Genomic DNA, 22067 nt, shown 5'->3' on the forward strand with positions numbered 1-22067 from the left:
CAAAATCCATCAAATATCAGCCCCTGTGTTCTGAAACATTATCTTTTTTTTAGTTTATTGAGAAAGCAGTGTAAGCATTTTAACCACATGAACCCCAGCATTCCTGTTCTGGGCACGTTATAATTGGCAGCAAAATGAGCCGATCTACCAGCCATCTACCAAATGTCAACACCTGACACAACGTGATGATTTGTTAGCTTGTATATCGGCAATTTGTTGCAGATAGATTTGGTGTTGAGGGACAGAAGGCCCACAAAATATATATTGGGTTTAAGTGGTTAAAAGATATGATTTATCCGTCACAATTAAGCACATCTCCAGATGATCACACCTCGAGCCCTCCCTCCCTGTCAAACACACGGCTCTAGCTTCTGCTCCAGTCTAACGTTGGACATCAGTGAGGTCCACGGCGACTTCATCTCCACCACAACTCGTTCTTCGTGTCCTCCCACATTCTTCATCTGTATCCTCCGTGGACCCAGCAGTCATTCTGGGCATGGTTGAAACCACCAGCTGGCTTACGTTTTGTATACCGTGCATGGGCTCGTCGCCAGCGAACATGTGCCAGCAGCCCCAGACGATCAAGATTCTCTGCGCTGTGCGCGGCTAACAAATGTGACCTTTTTTTCTTTTTCTTTTAAAAAGGTAGGCTACAGTAATAAAGTCTAGCGTATGCCCAGACACAACAGTATGCACCGGGTCAGTGCGACCTCACATTTGTAGTTGTACATATAGTCATGATGACCCCGAGACCTTTGCAATGAGACAAAGATTATCTCTTTGAAGTGAAGGTTGTGTGAGAGAAAACTGTGATCGAGTATTATGTGTGTTAAGAAGATGACTTCACGTTTGGTTCCGCTTTCAGAGAAACTGTGAGCGCGTTCACAGCTGCCAAAGAGTGGCGCAGTGAGACAAGGAATATAGAGAAAACACTTTTGCTCCCTTATATAATTGCTTGGCAATTCCACATAATTTTTCAATAGGGTTCATAGCTTTACTCTCTGATGCATCCAATGAATGAGCAGATGACATACTGTATCCGGCATACAGTACAGCAGGATGAATTGGCACAACTCACAAAGCTATACGGTAATCAAGATGTCTATCAAAGAGAATGGGCACATGATACAAGAGAGGCTCATGCAACGATAGGAAGCTGCTTCACGGGTGCAGTCTCACAGGTGACGACGTCTTATCGCCTAAACACATGTTGTGGTTCCCAAACCCTTTCCATGCCAAGGACCCCCGGATAGATACAGTATATAGCCTGTGGCTGCGGGGCCCCTATTGGGGAATGGCTTTAAAAAAGACTAAACTAAAAAGAGAGGGGAGGAGAGGAGAGGAGAGGAGAGGAGAGGAGAGGAGAGGAGAGGAGAGGGCCGATCTTAAAGCTCACAACACGTCTCGCGGTGATGCATTGTGAGCTTGTAATTTGGCTACTTGGACAATGATGGCAACATCTTATGAATCAAATTCGAATTGAAAAGCATATTTTTGTTTTTTGTTTTTAACGATTTACTTTATTTTCATCACAATTGCCCCCAAACCACCCCCCCCCCCCCACACACACACACACACACACACAATCAGCCTTTGATCTCAAACCGTCCTGTGATTCAGTTCCACGGCATTAGCGGACAGACGGCGCACCACAGACAAAGAGTTATCACTTCCAGCCAGTGCTTAGCTTAGCTTACCTGTGGTGGCGCGTATGGAGGTGACGGTGCTGGCGGCGGCCATGGGCCCCCCGGGGGGGGGCAGGAGGATGCAGTCGTCGTCCTGGGAGTATCCCGCCTGGATGGCCCTCAGGTAGCTGTGGCTCCGGGTCCGGAAGCAGCCGGGCAGGTCCAGCGCCTCCACGGCCTGGGACTCCACCTCGCCGAACACCGACTCGCACACCGACTCGAACTGGCCGTTCAGCTCCGTCTCGCTCACCTGCGGAGGGGGGGGGGGGGGTGTTACGTTTACAATTTTAGACCAGAGGGGGGGGTCTTTCTTTGACATTTATTTTCAGGCCAAAGCTCTGTGAGAGAGAGAGAGAGAGAGAGAGAGAGAGAGAGAGAGATGAAGCAAGGACACCCCCACTAAATATTTTATAAAGTTGATTTAGACTAATGTTCCCCTCAGAAAAGGGATGCTACTGTAGGTTTCAAGTCATTTTATGTAAAAAAAAAAAAAACAACAATTAAAAAAACATCCTATCACACAAAGATTTGCCAGAAAATATAATCCCGACCCAGCCTGGCCCAAATGCATTGTAGCCCCAGCCCCTACCCGAGCCCTCACATGGCATACATTAATCAGCCTGAGCCCGACCCGGGAATTGTTTTTTAATTAATTAACGCTAGAAATGTGCTGTGCGTCAGCAGAGGCTCAAATCACACAGCACTACGGGATGAGAGAGAGAGAGATTCAGATTCAGGAGAACATCACATAATAATGCAGTTCTACTTGGGAATATCTTTCTATAACATTACATTTGACTCTTTTCTCGCTTTTACTGTAACATCTATTTCACAGTGAGGCATGGGAGTCAAAGGTATATTATGAAACAAAATGTGTTTTTACAGCTTACAGATGTGCAATTGTTTTGTTTTTGTTTTTTTATGAACATTGCCTGGCATTTGTTTCGTGGTGCTTGGCTGATTTAGTCTTCTTAAATCATAAAACGAGATATTGATTTGAAAGAAACCAAGACCACGTTGCCCAGCCATGAGAACCACATGAACACTCTGAAGAGGGGCTTTTGTTGGCCTCATAGATTGTTTCCCCAATCTCGACAAAGAGCTATTATTTTCTAACGATTGTAAAAAAAAATATATATATATATATATATATATATCCTCAGACATGCATCCTGTGATTCAGTGACCAGGGCTGTGCTCTTGGTTGGAAGCAGGTTGATGGTTATCGCCGGCCTTTCCCATTCGACAATGTCGAGAGACCGGCGATAACGATCTTGCTCCATTGGCTGGATGTTTTATCTTCTAATGGCCTCCTACATGGTGAGGTTAAAAGCACACAGACAGCCTGGGAATTAGTACCGATGAGGTCAAACTCTTAAACCATTTCCATGGTCTCTGTCGGGTGGAAACCAAAACGGCTACTTTTCAATAAAAAAACAAACATATATCGAATATTTCGTGTGATGCTGTAGTATGATCGAGTAGGGCGTTAATTTATTTAAAAAAAAAACACCTTTGTGTCATGACTTCCTCACTTTTTTTTTTTTTTTTTTTTTTTTTAACTGTAAATCATGGTCAATATTGTGTGCTTTGCATACGTGTTGGGAGTTTTAAATGGGTGATGAACTCACAAAGGTCTGTGTGAAACTGTAATTGTGTTGATTAACAACCATTTTTGGATATCGTTCGGTGTGCATACATTTCTCGTTTCTAGCCTACGGTAGGCCTACTTCTTCATTTTTCACCTGAAACCCACTGGGTTGGGGGGGGGGGACCCCTTTTGGTGTTTTAAACATTATGTTATAATTTAGCTATTAAAATAGCAGATCTACAAGCTCATAGCGCGCCACCGAGTGGCGCGCTACGAGCTTGTAGGTCTGCTATTTTTTTTTTAATCGTGACAAATCCTGACAACAAACACAATATTTTGTGCCGATCAAATAATTTGAAAGAAGAAAATAAAGGCAGGATACAACACTATTTGTTTCGTTTTTCGTCTTACTAATCATTTGATTTGGACCAAAACATTGTAATTATTGTCATGATCCGAGTTGGCTTTGTCCGCGGCGTAACAGTCTTTAAATAAATATACTTTTTGAAAAGCCTATGGAGAAAATGAACGGAGAATCATTTCCTGGGCCGCTCGTCGTTCTGAAAAGGACTGCGACGCTCTATAAGGGGCAGTATCGTGAACCATGCTTTTTGACGTGAGTGCTCCTCTTTGGCACAACTGCCAATCACGGCGCGCCTTTCCCCGGGACTTGGACAAACACTGTCACAGATAGTATAGTATATATATATTTATATATACGCTGCTGGACGGTACGGTACGGTACGGTACTCACCTGGCTCACTTGTTGGCTCAAGCAGCTGGCCTGGCTGAGCGTGCTCACGGCCCGCATGTAGCTCTGGTTTCTGGAGCGGAACTTGGGAGAGTTGTAGTTTCCGCCGTTGGGGTCCAGGATGACGCCGGGATGATGATGAGGAGGATGATGATGATGATGGTGGTGCTGCTGCTGCATGTCCCTCGCCGCCTGCAAGTGGTAGCTCTGACTGAAGAGACAGAGAAGCAGTGTTGTTTTTGGCAGCACATTTTGGTTTTAAGTCCCTAGTCTCTTGAATAGTTTTCATCTAGTTTCAGTCACATTTTAGTTACCTGGAATGTTTTAGCGTTTGTCTAGTTTTAGTCGATTTGATGTCATGAGATTTTAGTCGACTAAATCTACAGTTGATTTAGTCAAACAAAATGTATTTTGGTTAGCCTTGATGCCGTCGTAATGACAGTTTCTTTTCACTTGCTGAAAATAGCAGCAGTCGCAACACGACGCGTTGTGAGATTGTAGATATGCTATTTTCAGCATGCAATCAAGATTAAAATGACTGGATCTCTTTTCCACTAGTCCCTTCCTAATACCATAGTCTAGTTTTTATTTGTTGACGAAATTGTCAGTATATTTAGTCTCAGTTTTAGTCATCATAGCTTAGTTTTCATTTTAGTTTCCGAACATTTTTCGTCTTGGGTTTTAGTTGACGGAAACAACAGAGAAGACCACAGTCACTGACATGATGACAAGCTTATAAGCAGGTCAATAATAGGCTCTTAGGCACACAGAATGACTCTTCGTACTTCCGGGCTACAGTTACTTTGGGCTACAGTTTGCCAGACAGTGTGAGGAATCTGTCGACTGGAATTGCAGGGTATAGAGACAGTTACATCAGTGACCTTTCCTATCGTCAGGTTCCTTGCTTCCTCCGTGCCCCTTCCTTACTTCCTTCACAGGTGTTAACCATGCTAACAATTAAGGCGCTCTGGTTCTCAAACGTTTTAATTTCAAGGACCCCCATAACTCTCACACATCCGTATACGGGCCCATTTGGAACACACTCAAGGACACTTTTAGCCCCTTTTCCACCAAAATAACTTTGGATCTATAGAACTGGTTCTGGTCAGAACCTTGGTGCTTTCACGGAACTGTGGCCTTTTTTATTTCTTTATTTTTTTGTTCCGAACCATTTCTTTACGGTTCTGAACCAGTTCATTTTCAGTGGAATTGCTTCTGAACTGGTTCAGCCCCAGAGGAAAAGGGGCCATAGAGACCCACTGGTGTAGCAGAGGCTCACAGTTTCCAGTGAGCCAAGATGCACGATAACAGCACAGTGACTCTGTTTGACCAGAATGGAACAGAGCCTTAATTAGTATCATCAGTAACACCTGAAGGAAGATGGGGAAGTAGGAAGAGTAATTCCGTGTATGCATTTGGAACATAATTTAAGTGGTAAACAAGTCATTTGATTATGGATAACACGCAGGTGCAGGAAACACAACACAAACAATTAAGTCGGCGCTATATTAATGTCAGAGCTGCTGAACCTCACTGTGTAAGACTGATTATGACACTGTCCCCTAAGGAGGGGCCGCCTATCTCTCCGCTCTTCGCAGGGTCGTTGCCTCGACAGCGTCGAACGGCATGCTGAAAATGTAAATTCGATTTGCCATTGTGCTGAAGCACCCAATCAATGCTTGGAGATGAGGGAATTGCAAATAAGGAGCTAGTTAGTGAGCAAGCACTTTCTCTGAGAGAGAGAGAGAGAGAGAGAGAGAGAGAATCCCATGGTCGGCCGCGGGTCAATTCGATTGAGAATGAATGCAGCGCACGGAAAGTCGAGAAATGCAGCCGATGGGACACAGAGACAGATAAAAAGCTGGGGAGATTATACGGAGTGACGCGCGCTATACGGACACAAAGGAGAGTTCACCTTTTGCCAGATCTAATTCTACCGTACTGTCAGACAAGGATGAGTAACTTTTATTAATATGTTTTTTTATAAAGCCTAAAAGCCGGGTATTTGTCTGCATGGAAAAGGTCAGTGTTATTAAAAGTCCCCCCGATCCATCTTTGCCGTGTCATACAGCCGAGGCATTGCCTCTCCCTCTGTGTGTGTGTGTGTGTGTGTGTTTGCAGGGCAATATCAGCCCTTCTGAAAGTGCTCCCAGAGCACCACCATCATCCGTGAGAGAGAGAGAGAGAGAGAGGGAGAGAGAGAGAGAGAGAGAGAGAGAGGGAGAGAGGGAGGGAGAGAGAGAGAGACAGTCAGACACCGCAGGCCGGGGGAAATGATGAAGAAATAATTCCAAGGTAAACATCGATACGTTTCTTATCGGGTCGCCGTGCGTCTCAGAACGATAATAACACAATAATCCCCAAGCTTTATAAGTGCCAGGAGGAAGGCGAGGGGTTGTGTGTGTGTGTGTGTGTGTGTGTTGTTGCTATGTATGAGGTTTAGCAGTCAGTACGTTGAGCAGATTGTAACAGTGTGCTTGCTGTGCCTGATTGTGCGTCGACGGTGTCGACAGGGTCGCCTCAGGTGAACCTCTCGTTGACAGTGTGAAGGCCTCAGGTGAACCTCTCGTTGACAGTGTGAACGCCTCAGGTGAACCTCTCGTTGACAGTGTGAACGCCTCAGGTGAACCTCTCGTTGACAGTGTGAACGCCTCAGGTGAACCTCTCGTTGACAGTGTGAACGCCTCAGGTGAACCTCTCGTTGACAGTGTGAACGCCTCAGGTGAACCTCTCGTTGACGGTGTGAACGCCTCAGGTGAACCTCTCGTTGACGGTGTGAACGCCTCAGGTGAACCTCTCGTTGACAGTGTGAACGCCTCAGGTGAACCTCTCGTTGACGGTGTGAACGCCTCAGGTGAACCTCTCGTTGACAGTGTGAACGCCTCAGGTGAACCTCTCGTTGACAGTGTGAAGGCCTCAGGTGAACCTCTCGTTGACGGTGTGAACGCCTCAGGTGAACCTCTCGTTGACAGTGTGAACGCCTCAGGTGAACCTCTCGTTGACGGTGTGAACGCCTCAGGTGAACCTCTCGTTGACAGTGTGAACGCCTCAGGTGAACCTCTCGTTGACGGTGTGAACGCCTCAGGTGAACCTCTCGTTGACAGTGTGAACGCCTCAGGTGAACCTCTCGTTGACAGTGTGAACGCCTCAGGTGAACCTCTCGTTGACAGTGTGAACGCCTCAGGTGAACCTCTCGTTGACGGTGTGAACGCCTCAGGTGAACCTCTCGTTGACAGTGTGAACGCCTCAGGTGAACCTCTCGTTGACAGTGTGAACGCCTCAGGTGAACCTCTCGTTGACGGTGTGAACGCCTCAGGTGAACCTCTCGTTGACGGTGTGAACGCCTCAGGTGAACCTCTCGTTGACGGTGTGAACGCCTCAGGTGAACCTCTCGTTGACGGTGTGAACGCCTCAGGTGAACCTCTCGTTGACAGTGTGAACGCCTCAGGTGAACCTCTCGTTGACGGTGTGAACGCCTCAGGTGAACCTCTCGTTGACAGTGTGAACGCCTCAGGTGAACCTCTCGTTGACGGTGTGAACGCCTCAGGTGAACCTCTCGTTGACGGTGTGAACGCCTCAGGTGAACCTCTCGTTGACGGTGTGAACGCCTCAGGTGAACCTCTCGTAGACAGTGTGAACGCCTCAGGTGAACCTCTCGTTGACGGTGTGAACGCCTCAGGTGAACCTCTCGTTGACAGTGTGAAGGCACCCCATTCGGATGCTGCCAAAGCACTGAATGGGACATTATCACCTTCAGTCAGACTATTGATTGGTCTAAGTACGTATAGGTGACATGCTGCCCTATACCGACACGCTCAGTATAGGTGTTTTGTTGCGACCGCAGGCCGCATTTACTATGAAAACGTGCCTTTCCCGTTGGTTCGTCACGCCCCCATATATGGTCATGCCTCGTGACATCTCGTGACATCATCAGGGATCTCCATATGTGGGCATATATGTAGTCGCGATGTAGACATTGCCAGGGGCCCTTCCCCATACAGTATATGGGATTGTCAATCATCATGATAATTTTTCGACCGCGGTCGAGATCATGGATTCCACAATGCTATACGCCAGTAAGGCTGCAACAACGAATCGATTAAATCGATAAAAATCGATAATTAAATTCGTTGCCAACGAATTATCTTATCGATTATTATCGCGGGTGTTTTCCAACATTAAAATGTAACGTAAAGCTTCTTTCTTTTTACCGTTCCGTAACGGCACTAGGCTGAACGAACAATATGCAACGGGTCGGTATAAACACAACACAGGGCGCGTTCGGAAATAGTGCACTGAGCGCACTGTGCAATGCAAACTAATAGGCGAGTGCGCTCCCGGTGTGCATTTCCAAACGCACCCACAATATTGTCTTGAACGTGACCAGAGCGCCCGGTCCGCATCTACCCCTCTCTCTCCCAACTAACTTCAGTCTCCCCCACACACACACACAGAGAGGGAGAGCGTCAGCTCTGTGGCTGCGATGATCTGCTTGCAAAATGCCCCAAACAGGTCCCAAAACATGGCATTTGTGAGCACGGCCACTGTCCATATTTGTTTGTCTTATGAAAAAAAATGCTCCACAATGTCTGAATCTGTGAGCTTGCAGGCTGTCTACGACGAGCACTATAGCAGTGTAGCTTGCTAACGATCGTTAGCTCCTCATTTGTTCCACCTGTGTAATCACAGCAGCGCATTGAAGTGGGCACAGGGCAAAAATCTCCGTGAAGTGAACGTTTTTGCTTAATGATTTATTCAGTGCTGTTTAACTTTAGCAATATGTGATACTAGAGCCTACTCAGCCTAGACCCTAGAGAACATGCCAATATGGCTGCTATAAGAACGGTTTCCCCTATCAGCTAGCATGCTACTTAATTGTAACTTGTGTGCACTGTGTGTGTGTGTGTGTGTGTGTGTGTGTGTGTGTGTGTGTGTGTGTGTGTGTGTGTGTGTGTGTGTGTGTGTGACTGTGTGCGTGTCCACACAGACTGTGTAGGACAGTGGTTCTCATAGTGGGAGTTCCAGCTACATTATAGATAGTTAGGAAGTAAACCAAGTGGACCCTAAAGGGTCTGTAACAGAGAGTGAAAAAATGGAACCAAATGGACTCACAATTGATTTTACCATAGAAATAAAAAAATAAAAATTGGGGTCCCAGAGATAGAAATGGAAAGAGACAGTCAGCTATACACGGTCAACATTACAGATTACAGTATCATTACAAGTAGGAATGGCAATGAAATCAAATTGGATAAAAAAGGGGGTAAAATATTAATTTTGAATGAGTATTCATTTTTATTGTCTTTATTGTTAGTTACAACATGCCTAAAATAATTTGAAGCTAATTTTTTTAAGTAATTGCAAAAAGGTGCCATAATCCGATTCATCGATTCATCGTTTAAATAATCGGCCGATGAATCGATTATGAAATTAATCGTTAGTTGCAGCCCTATACGCCAGACTTCCCGGTCCTTCATTGCCACCCCCAGTTCCTGCCTACTGAAGCATGTGTCCCTAGCGATGACATCAGGGAACGACAGCTTTCTACCTCTGGTCCTCTCTGAGGCAGCACTCTACTTCAATAAGTATCTCACCTACCACTCAATACTTACTTTGCTTAACCCATTTAGGACTGAGGCCGATTGAAAAAAAAACCCTTTTTCATGTCAAGGACCCCTAGAATTATCTGTATTTGGCCGCGGACCCCTATATGAAAATATATGTGTGTGTTTCCCCCCCCAGAAGCACGGATTTGAGTTAAAAATGTTCCCTCTCAAAGAATATATATTCAATGATGTGCGCCACATTTTCACAATGTTTCAAAAATAGTAGATCTGCTATTTTTCAACAGCTAAAGTATAACAATAATGCTTAACCCATTCTGACCGGGAACCCATTATGTTAGCATCATGTTATGCTTTAGCTATTGAAAAATAGCAGATCTACAAGCTCAAACGGGAAGCGATTTAACGCGCCTATAATTAATTTTCAATGAGACCTGCGTTTTTCTTTGTTTTTAGTTTTTTTTTTCTCTGGAGAAGTCGAGGGGCAACATCGCAAGCGTATTTACTTGCGGACCGTTGAATTTGTTCTTTGTTCTTCTTTTTCTTTTTCTTTTACGCTTGCGTTGTCGCGCCCCTCTTGAGCAGACCTGGAGGAGACCTGTCGTTGATCCAGACCTGGAGGAGACCTGTCGTTGATCCAGACCTGGAGGAGACCTGTCGTTGATCCAGACCTGGAGGAGACCTGTCGTTGATCCAGACCTGGAGGAGACCTGTAGTTGATCCAGACCTGGAGGAGACCTGCAGTTGATCCAGACCTGGAGGAGACCTGTCGTTGATCCAGACCTGGAGGAGACCTGCAGTTGATCCAGACCTGGAGGAGACCTGTCGTTGATCCAGACCTGGAGGAGACCTGCAGTTGATCCAGACCTGGAGGAGACCTGTCGTTGATCCAGACCTGGAGGAGACCTGTAGTTGATCCAGACCTGGAGGAGACCTGTCGTTGATCCAGACCTGGAGGAGACCTGTCGTTGATCCAGACCTGGAGGAGACCTGTCGTTGATCAAGGCGACAACGTGTGCGTTCATCGCTGCCCGTTTGAAAGGACCGTAGCATCCATCTTGTCTGAAACACGCCCAGCTTGTCACAGATGGCCTACCAATCAATAGTCTGATTAAATGTGATAATGTCCCATCCAATGCATGACAGCATTGGAAGCAGTTATAGTGAAGGTGACAATGAGGTCACCCCAGGTGAACCTCTCATTGGCTGGCTGGGACGATGGGGGTCACCCCAGGTGAACCACTCATTGGCTGGCCTGGGACGATGGGGGTCACCCCAGGTGAACCTCTCATTGGCTGGCTGGGACGATGGGGGTCACTCCAGGTGAACCTCTCATTGGCTGGCCTGGGACGATGGGGGTCACCCAGGGCTGGACTGAGGCAAACATTCGGCCTGGACATTTTCGCTGGACATTTGCGCAGAATTTTAATACATTTGAAAACTTGTGCGATGGGACATTCTGCATAATGAGTACCTTTTATATACTTTTGGTACGTTAAGTACATTTTGCTGCCATGAAAATTGCCAGGCCTTAATAATCATATCATGAGGATTAATGATGCATCTTCTTTTCTTTTTCTTTTTTTAAAACATTGCTGCAAGGTAAATATTAAAGTGACCATACAAAGCGTCATATTTGAAAACAAAGTCAACTAAGTAGGGAACAACTGTGTATATACTTGAATCTGTAGTGCACATTTATACTTTTATTCAAGTCAATCTTGACTACCGGGACTTTTACTAGTAATATGTTTCTCCACTGCTGAAAGAGGCCAGACCACTGCAAGCGAGGGGGAGGGGGGGGAGAGAGAGAGAGAGCGAGAGTGAGAGAGAGAGAGAGGGGGGGAGAGCGAGCTTCACCTTAAGTCTGCAGCGAAATTGGTGATGTAGTTACGCATGTCACTGTTGGTTTTATCCAAACGGTAAGCGCTGTGGGCAAAGAGAATAAAGGGACAGTTAGCTGCCGGGCTGTACGGTGGGTGGCCCGTTTGGATGGAGGTGTGGACTGTTGGAGGGTGTTTGAGGGGAGTCTGGTCGGTGTGGGGTTCGTGGGGTAAATGTTTGCGTGGGCAGTTTCACCAATACGCTGCAAACATCAGGGGTGACACAAGATGTCGTGGAAACTCTGGATCAATCGGTGAATTGATGAGGCAATAATAGGAGTCGAGGCGGTATTACTATAGGGGGGGGGGGTGGTGGTTATGCTTTTAATGTGCATGATAAAAGTGTTGATTTCGTAGACTAAAACTATGACGAAAAAATGATAACGTTAATGCCAGGTTACATTATGAGTTTGGATGCATAATTGTGTTGAATTGTGATTATGAATATGCTATAAGAATATAGCAAATGTGTGACAATTATGTTGTCAGTGGCAATCCCAAAATTAAACAACTAGCACCTTCAAACAAGATTTGCGCTTAACCCATTATGAACGGGGACCCATTTTGGTGTTAGCATCATGCCGTGCTTTAGCTATTGAAAAATCAATCTACAAGCTCATATCGCGCCACCGAGTGGCGCGATACGAGCTTGTAGGTCTGCTATTTTTGAAAAATCGAAGAACGACTGACATTTTTAGAATCTGATCTCAGGTCAGAATGGGTTCATCAGACCAGTGTGTGTCCAGTGGAAAACCTCGTATGAATCTGATCTCAGGTCAGAATGGGTTTAAACACAGTCTGTTCCAAAAGGCAAAATTGGACATGACTCCTCTGATGTCTGTTGTATTCTGTAATCTGTATGGGTTTGTCATTGTGTGGCTTTGTCGCACCAGCGCTGCTCGGGTCCTGATGAGAGTGCGTAGGTATATATGTACCATATTACACTTACACACACCCTCCGTTCTCTCCACTGGCTCCCCAACTCCTTCAGGACTGAATACAAGATGTCCCCCCTCTCACTCACCAGTGCATTTACTACTTTAACCCATTTAGGTCTGACGTCGAAATTTAAAAAATGTCTTTTTAAAATGTCTTTTTTTACCCCGTGGTTCTCAATATCTCATGTCAAGGACCCCCAAAAAATATATGTAATATGCCGCCGACCCCCATCTGAAAATAGGTTGTTCCAGGGACCTCCCCAGAAGCAAAGATTTGAGTTAAAGAAAAAAATCGCTCTGAAAGAAAATATATTCAAAGATTTGTGGTATTTTCACGACTTTTCAAAAATAGCTATAACATAATGCTTTAACCCATTCTGAACGGGCACCCATTTTGGTGTCGGCATCATGTCATGCTTTAGCTATTGAAAAATAGCAGATCTACAAGCTCATAGCGCGCCACCGAGTGGCGCGCTACGAGCTTGTAGATCTGCTATTTTTGTAAAAATCGAAGAACGACTGACGTTTTTAGAATCTGATCTCAGGTCAGAATGGGTTCATCAGACCAGTGTGTGTCCGGCGGAAACCTCGTGTGAATCTGATCTCAGGTCAGAATGGGTTAAAACACCAAAAGGGGGTTCCCGTCCAGAATGGGTTAAAGAACTCATCGCCCCCGTACCCGCCTCCGCTCTGCCAACACCCACCTTCTCCTCGTCCCCCACACCAATCTCCGCACCACGGGTGATCAGGCTTTCTGCCAAACAGCCTGCATGTCTGTGGAACTCCCTCCCGTTGCACCGTAGAGCGCGCCACAGTCTACTGATGCTTTCTAAAAACCTCTCTTTTTACCAAAGCATTCCCTTGACTTGTTTTTCTTCTTTTATAGTTTTAACTCGACCCTTCTATAGTTTAGCCAAGCATGGGGTCCCACGGACATTGACTGTTTTTACTTTTTATTGCCATTTCTTGCCATGCTTTTAACTCTGAGATTCGAGAGAATGTAAAGTGCTATATGAATAAAATGCATTATTAATCATCATCGTACGTGACGTAACATGTCGATTTGCTCAGACACATACTATGACGTAAGGTCTCCATTCATTGCCAATGGGAATTTAATGTTTGTGTAAGACGAAATTCATAATAGCGGAATATAGCAGGGGCTAACGCCCCTCAAAAATAGTTCAGTTGAAAAACAGAAAATGTGCCGGTAATTTACTGCCAGGATATTGCCTGTTATTCTACGGACACTGGAACGTGGAAATGTCTAATTTGAAGTCGGTGGGGCGAACGGTTCTCGAGTTGCATGGATTACAGACGCGTACGTATACAGTACAGAGACTTGGTGCATTTGTAGATAGATTATTAATAGGGCTGTCAAAGTTAACTCACTATTAACTAGTTAACTCACAATCCTTTTAACGGCACTATTTTTTTTTAACGCGCGATTAACGCACTGTGAAGCTTGACAGAATGGTTGAGAGACGCATGGCAATTTTACACTGAAGAGTTGAATAATTGTTAAACAGCTGCATTACTTAAGTTCATTTAAGTCTACACAATTAGAAAACTTAGAAAACATGTTATTTTGATCAACATGGCCTGTTATCTCTCGTAATGGTACCATTGGCCAACATCAATACAGTTCTTTAGTTTGGGTCTGGAAGGCTAAATGTCATCAAATGGTGGTCCGTGGCTCAAATGCAGAATAAATAACGGACCTTGATATGAAAAATCTTGAAAACCACTGATTTAAGGTATATTTAGAACGGATAAAAAATATGCGATTAATTTGCGATTAATCACAGTTAACTATGGACAATCATGCGATTAATCAGATTAAATATTTTAATCAATTGACAGCCGTAATTATTATTATTAGTCATTATGTAGGTTGGTCATTGTGTGTACGCCCCCATCCGGACAAGCATGTGGAATTGTAGTTTGACTCGGTTCAACAGATACTGTACATAGTGTGAAAAAAGCTGATCTACAGCGCCTCGTTATCCCATATTGAGAACCACTGTGTTATTGCATGGGCTTGTCCGTTACGTCCTGTTGAATTGTGTTGTGGTCCGTGGAAAGTGTCAACATCTCATCACGCGCACCTGTAATGTGTCAAGACTGTGTCGCTATGGCTCTTCTATTGCATACTAAAGCACAGAAGGATGGACATCTCTTATCGGCACATTCCGTCTACCTTTCATGTTGCCAGTGACGGTGCTCTCGGTAGTTTAAACAAAAGGCTTGACTGTGGACAGCGCTCGGTGGCTTCGTGTAGAGTTTAAACATTATGAAACATGCAGAGTTCTGAAGAATATAGGATTCCATAATTATAGCCTACAATGATCTTCTTCCTTCATTCCTTGTGTGATTGACATGTCTTGTGTCCTACTACAGTAGACCTATTTTTGGTGATCAGCACCTACTAGGGTGTCGGCCGTCCCAGGGTGAGATATCCTGGAGCTGCCGGTGGCTAGCCTATCTGTATGACAAAAGAGTTTGTTGACCTGAAAGAACAGACTGGCTGATCAAAGACTGTGCCACTAATAATATGCAACAAATGTCGACCCCCACGCCAATGTAGAGTGCTTAAAAGGTAGACCAAATGTACAATGAGTGGTCAGTCAGTGGGGCGCAAGCCTTGTGTGTGGAGACGTGAGCCACTTGGCTGGCGTGAGCTTAATTATGCTATGCTCTGTAAGCTGTACTTCGTTCAAGTTCGTTGAAATAAACATCTTGGAACTTCATCTCGTCTCATGTCTGCCGTGCACAATACTCCTCTGTATGGTATAAAATATACATCAGATGGTGCCTTGAAACCGGTCATGGTGGTGTGTTTTTTCACGTCAGATGAGACAGATCCAGTGGCTTTTTTCCCGTCTAATTCGGTGGAGGGGAGTTTTTGTGGACGGCGAGTCGGCGACGAGGGAGTTCCAGCGGACCCGACCGTGATCTCGTCTACGCAGCGGGGACGATGACGAAGACCACCGCGGGGGGTGTTGCGCAACGGGGACCGATACCAGCCGCCGGACGGTGCGGGCTGCGGAGCGGTCGATGGAGCGGCAACGGCCACAACGGAGGCCTTGATCATCACGTCGGCGCGGGGACGGCAATCACGGGCGGCGAGCTGTGAGACGCAGCACGGAGCAGCAGTGGCCGGTTGGCTGACCTAAGCTGAGGGCCTTCACGGAAAGGAGTCTGTGCATGACGATGTTTGCTTTTCTCTTCATATTCCCATCTCTGATGTTTCAGAGTTGGGAGGGGGAGAGATGATGATGATGATGAGGACAGCGAAAAACAGCAGTGTACTTTTTCTCAACTTGATCGGTGCAGCTGAGCAAACTTTCAAGGTAGCTAGAAAGGGCAGCATACAGAAGAAGTTTCCTTTGTTCGTACAGAGAAAAGATGGACTTTCCTTCTCTCTGTTTGACAAATTGTGCGTCGCGTTTGTTTTCAACATGGAATAATATAGGCCTCATGTTGGTATGTGTTTGTCGTATAATTAGATAAGTTGAGTCATATAGCCTAATTATGAGTCAATGAGGTATTTTCCTATAGATATGAAGAGATATGTGTTATTATGGTTAAACTCTGGCGCATCAATGGATTCTTTCGAGTATCACCAGGTGATCTGTCAGGGTAACGTCCGAGGAAGTGACTTAACTGATATTGTATTGACATTGGGTAGCAGAGTTTATAATAAAACATGTAGGTTATTGCATATCGAAAAAGTGCTCTTGTAACAATAGGAGCTGAAAGCGGCATGTCTTGTTTAAATGTCAGTTAACTGTACTAATCATTTTTCCATTTTTCATATATGTATGGATGTCTGTTTGAAAACCATTTTTGGGAAGTTCTGTACTGTAATGCTGTTATTTTTGGTTTCTTGAATGTATTGTCCAGCTTAGGGTCAAGGGGGGTCTAAGATAATTATGGTTCCATATTTTTAGGTGACCATCTGTGATGGTCAAGGGGGGATATGAAGAATATAGGATTCCATAATTATAGCCTACAATGATCTTCTTCCTTCATTCCTTGTGTGATTGACATGTCTTGTGTCCTACTACAGTAGACCTATTTTTGGTGATCAGCACCTACTAGGGTGTCGGCCGTCCCAGGGTGAGATATCCTGGAGCTGCCGGTGGCTAGCCTATCTGTATGACAAAAGAGTTTGTTGACCTGAAAGAACAGACTGGCTGATCAAAGACTGTGCCACTAATAATATGCAACAAATGTCGACCCCCACGCCAATGTAGAGTGCTTAAAAGGTAGACCAAATGTACAATGAGTGGTCAGTCAGTGGGGCGCAAGCCTTGTGTGTGGAGACGTGAGCCACTTGGCTGGCGTGAGCTTAATTATGCTATGCTCTGTAAGCTGTACTTCGTTCAAGTTCGTTGAAATAAACATCTTGGAACTTCATCTCGTCTCATGTCTGCCGTGCACAATACTCCTCTGTATGGTATAAAATATACATCAGTTCTGAAGCGAGAGGCAGAGGCACTAAACGTATCATTTGATGGTACAGAACTGAACAGAAGACAACAACAACAACAACAGAACATACTGTGGGAGAAGTGCAATGCTCAAGTGTGGGGGGGATTTTTTTTTTACTGAAATTGTAAACATATTACTGGAGGTCTTTGCAAAGAGGGCAATCAACGCGGACATGAAATAAATCCTTATGGAAGTCAGCAGAAACACAGAAATATCAGTGCCTGAACTTTTCCTTTTGTTTTTACTATTTTGAAATAAACTATTTTGAAATTCGACACGTTCTGAGCTAGTAGATCGGCATTTTGAACTATTCAAAGGGGTCAGGCCATTTTGGTGTCGGCATCATGTCATGCTTTAGCTATTGAAAAATAGCAGATCTACAAGCTCATAGCGCGCCACCGAGTGGCGCGCTACGAGCTTGTAGATCTGCTATTTTTGTAAAAATCGAAGAACGACTGACGTTTTTAGAATCTGATCTCAGGTCAGAATGGGTTAATCAGACCAGTGTGTGTCCGGCGGAAACCTCGTGTGAATCTGATCTCAGGTCAGAATGGGTTAAAACACCAAAAGGGGGTACCCGCCCAAAATGGGTTAAAGAACTCATCGCCCCCGTACCCGCCTCCGCTCTGCCAACACCCACCTTCTCCTCGTCCCCCACACCAATCTCCGCACCACGGGTGATCAGGCTTTCTGCCAAACAGCCTGCATGTCTGTGGAACTCCCTCCCGTTGCACCGGAGCGCGCCACAGTCATACTGATGCTTTTTAAAAACCTATCTTTTTACCAAAGCATTCCCTTGACTTGTTTTTCTTCTTTTATAGTTTTAACTCGACCCTTCTATAGTTTAGCCAAGCATGGGGTCCCACGGACATTGACTGTTGCATATGCTGTTTTTACTTTTTATTGCCATTTCTTGCCATGCTTTTAACTCGAGAGATTCGAGAGAATGTAAAGTGCTATATGAATAAAATGCATTATTATTAGGGCTGTCAAAGTTAACGCACTATTAACTAGTTAACTCACAATCCTTTTAACGGCACTATTTTTTTTAACGCGCGATTAACGCACTGTGAAGCTTGACAGAATGGTTGAGAGATGCATGGCAATTTTACACTGAAGAGTTGAATAATTGTTAAACAGCTGCATTACTTAAGTTAATTTAAGTCTACACAATTAGAAAACTTAGAAAACATGTTATTTTGATCAACATGGCCTGTTATCTCTCGTAATGGTACCATTGGCCAACATCAATACAGTTCTTTAGTTTGGGTCTGGAAGGCTAAATGTCATCAAATGGTGGTCCGTGGCTCAAATGCAGAATAAATAACGGACCTTGATATGAAAAATCTTGAAAACCACTGATTTAAGGTATATTTAGAACGGATAAAAAATATGCGATTAATTTGCGATTAATCACAGTTAACTATGGACAATCATGCGATTAATCAGATTAAATATTTTAATCAATTGACAGCCCTAATTATTATTATTAGTCATTATGTAGGTTGGTCATTGTGTGTACGCCCCCATCCGGACAAGCATGTGGAATTGTAGTTTGACTCGGTTCAACAGATACTGTACATAGTGTGAAAAAAGCTGATCTACAGCGCCTCGTTATCCCATATTGAGAACCACTGTGTTATTGCATGGGCTTGTCCGTTACGTCCTGTTGAATTGTGTTGTGGTCCGTGGAAAGTGTCAACATCTCATCACGCGCACCTGTAATGTGTCAGACTGTGTCGCTATGGCTCTTCTATTGCATACTAAAGCACAGAAGGATGGACATCTCTTATCGGCACATTCCGTCTACCTTTCATGTTGCCAGTGACGGTGCTCTCAGTCGTTTAAACTAAAGGCTTGACTGTGGACAGCGCTCGGTGGCTTCGTGTAGAGTTTAAACATTATGAAACATGCAGAGTTCTGAAGCGAGAGGCAGAGGCACTAAACGTATCATTTGATGGTACAGAACTGAACAGAAGACAACAACAACAACAACAACAACAGAACATACTGTGGGAGAAGTGCAATGCTCAAGTGTGGGGGGAAAAAAAATTGTACTGAAATTGTAAACATATTACTGGAGGTTTTCGCAAAGAGGGCAATCAACGCGGACATGAAATAAAACCTTATGGAAGTCAGCAGAAACACAGAAATATCAGTGCCTGAACTTTTCCTTTTGTTTTTACTATTTTGAAATAAACTATTTTTTAAATTCGACACGTTCTGAGCTAGTAGATCGGCATTTTGAACTATTCAAAAAAATATATATCTAAATACGGTAGTAGAAAAAAGGCAAGGACGTTTAGGGATAAGGGGTATTAAGGCACTGGTGAAAATATGGGCCCTATCTTGCACACTGCCTTACCCCTTGTGCCTTCATTTTTAGGCTTTTTTTTTTAGTGGTGCAACCACTCCAAGGAACAGCAATGTCCCTATGTCCATGTACCTGTCTGTCCCTATGTTTAGAGTACCAGTAGGGGCAAAAGTGGTGCTGTTGTGCTAGAAACAAATAGAGAGAGAGATAGTGTTGCACTGTGAGAGAGAGAGAGAGAGAGAGAGAGAGAGAGAGAGAGAGAGAGAGAGAGAGGTGTCTGCGAAATGCCAATTCCCCCACACAGTACCGTAACTCTGTCATTTCTAGAGTGTTTCCGACTCGGGGCGGCTCGCCGGAACCGGGCTGGCACCCCGGGCGCGTTCCTGTGGGTCTGGAAGTTCCGGGTACCCCCACATGGAGTTGCACCACTCAGTTCACACGGGTGCAATTTCTACTATATTGAAAAGCATTTTAAAATAGTGTGTTGGGTTGGGTAGCTTCACATGTCAGCAAATCAATGCACTGGAAATCCTGCACCGACCTTGAGATCCGAGACAGAGAGGCTCTTTCTTACAAAATGTATGCCTCCTGGAGTGAATAATTACTTTGTGGCAAATCGGGAGTTATTGAATGCGTTTGCCTGCATTAATTTGGATAAATTGCAACTACTCCGGAGGCTAATTGTGTTGGGAGGAGGGGGTGATGGGGGGGGGGGGGCATAAATTAATGCGAGTTATTATTAAAAAAATAATAAATAAATCCCAAAATAGCCTGGATTGATTGGCTGGTGGCACTTTGCAGCCTGGACTGACTGCACCCCTAGGACACATCATCACACACTTTGAAGCACGACTTAGTTTGCCAGACAGATGGCACCCGTTGATACTGAGCGTGTGTGTGTGTGTGTGTGTGTGTGTGTGTGTGTGTGTGCGTGTGCGCGTGTGCGTGCGCGTGTGCGTGTGTGTGTGCGTATCAGTGATTGATTCATCTCGCTGAGGGGCTAATCCTTGACTCCATGTCGCTCCGTGAATACATTAACTTTGACATCTTCGGCAGCTGTAAACGCCTGATTGATACTGTCCTCGCCGCGTCACGCGCCGCAAACGGCAGATCTACAAACTCACCCAACGCGTGTGAACACAATTTCATTTAGCTTTAGCCATGATTTCAGTCATCTGAAAAGTTTCAGTATTAGTCTAGTTTTAGTCAACTAAATATCATGAGATTTTAGCAGACTAAAACAATGTTGATTTAGTCACTAAATCCACTAGATTCTAGTGGACAAAGATTTATTTTGGCTGGCCTTGATGACGTCGTAATGCCTGATTTTACACTTGGGTTGGACTCAGGGTTGTATATGCTGCAGCTGATCTACAATATCTACTTGTAGATAATTTATTTTAGCGCAACACCCACATAAAAAGTGTTTACATTCCAAACGATTCCAAAGCAAAAAATATACAGTATATAATATAGATTATGGCGATTCCGGCTTTATATCATTTGTCTTCTTAATCCTGACAGTATTCTGAAAAACCTAATGTTTCTATATCAGTGGTTCTGAACCATTTCCCTACAGGGGGTCTTCTAAAGACGTCTGGAGACGTGTTGGGCACAACTGGTGTTAAGTGCTGAGGCAGGAACACTGACACGTCAACTGGGGAGTTGTAATGGAGATGTGGCCCCACAATTATAACGAATGAAAGTTCAAATAAAGATCCACAAGCCAGCCCCCGTGCGCAGAGTTCAGACGAAAAGGCCCTCCGACTGTGATGAATTCTTTATGGATGATGAGAAGAAAGTGGAAATGATGTGGGATATGACCCTGCCATCTGAGCGAGAGAGAGAGAGAGAGAGAGATACAGAAAGAGAGAGAAAGATTTCTCCTGAACATTATTACCTCCCATCATCACCTTCCAACGGGTGATGATTCGATGGCCAGCTGGGGCCCAAACGGATCTACAAAGATGGCGACTTACAGTTCAAGGACTGACGGGCTTCATTTTACGTCCATATAAGACCGCTTTGTCCATATTCTTTACAGTCTTATGGTACTAACTGGTTTCTGAGAAAAGAAGATCCATTCTTCTGGCAAGCACAGTGAGACATACAGTAACACCATGTCTGGCACCAACCACTAAAATAATGATGGGATTCTCCTGATGCCATTTCTAAAATAGCAGACCTATACAAGCTCGTAGCGCGCCACCGAGTGGCGCGCTACGAGCTTGTAGATCTGCTATTTTTCAATAGCTAAAGCATAACATGATGCCAACACCTCTGTGGGAGTTGTCTTCCCACCAAATTCAAGACGATTTTGAAATCGCTTCTCTTATAAACCACCAAAGACTTTCCATTATGGTCTGCATCTCAAGCCCCTGGAGGGGACATTGACACATTGGCATTCTCCTTCACATTTTTTTTTTTTTTTTTTATTATCTTGTAAGTGAAAAACAAACAAACCAAAGACATGTTGTTGAGCATGGAACCTACAAAATGTGCAAATATAAATCAGGTGTAATATTCTGATGATAAATCTCCTGAATAAATCCTGATCTAAAACGTCCGTTCTCCTCTGAGGACCAGGAAATCTGTCCTCATAATATCTCACATGCTGGGACATTTGGCCCTTACAAGTATAGTAATACTGCGCACGCACGCACGCACGCACGCACGCACACCTTGTTATTGAATTGTATTATCCTTGACGCTTTGGCAATGCTATTCATCTGACATTCATGCCAATAAAGCATACTGAGTCAGTCTGAGAGAGTGAGGAGAGAGAGAGAGAGAGAGAGAGAGAGAGAGAGAGAGAGAGAGCACCCATGAGGAACTCTTGCGGTA

At 44.6% G+C, this 22067-nt stretch overlaps 1 protein-coding gene across 1 annotated transcript in view; it reads right to left on the minus strand.

Annotated features, from left to right (window-relative positions):
- The window catches only part of LOC310877772 (uncharacterized protein), a gene marked incomplete at both ends in the record, with an annotated part of 412147 nt that overhangs the window by 64287 nt on the left and 325793 nt on the right, over positions 1-22067 (minus strand). The window contains 3 exons of the mRNA XM_083791721.1: positions 1698-1935; positions 4031-4238; positions 11452-11520. Of these exons, the coding sequence (XP_083647847.1) occupies positions 1698-1935; positions 4031-4238; positions 11452-11520 (515 nt within the window). The remainder of the gene's footprint in view (positions 1-1697; positions 1936-4030; positions 4239-11451; positions 11521-22067) is intronic.

Source organism: Protomyctophum parallelum (assembly GCF_964188405.1).
Source record: "Protomyctophum parallelum genome assembly, chromosome: 20".
Classification (NCBI taxonomy): domain Eukaryota; kingdom Metazoa; phylum Chordata; class Actinopteri; order Myctophiformes; family Myctophidae; genus Protomyctophum; species Protomyctophum parallelum.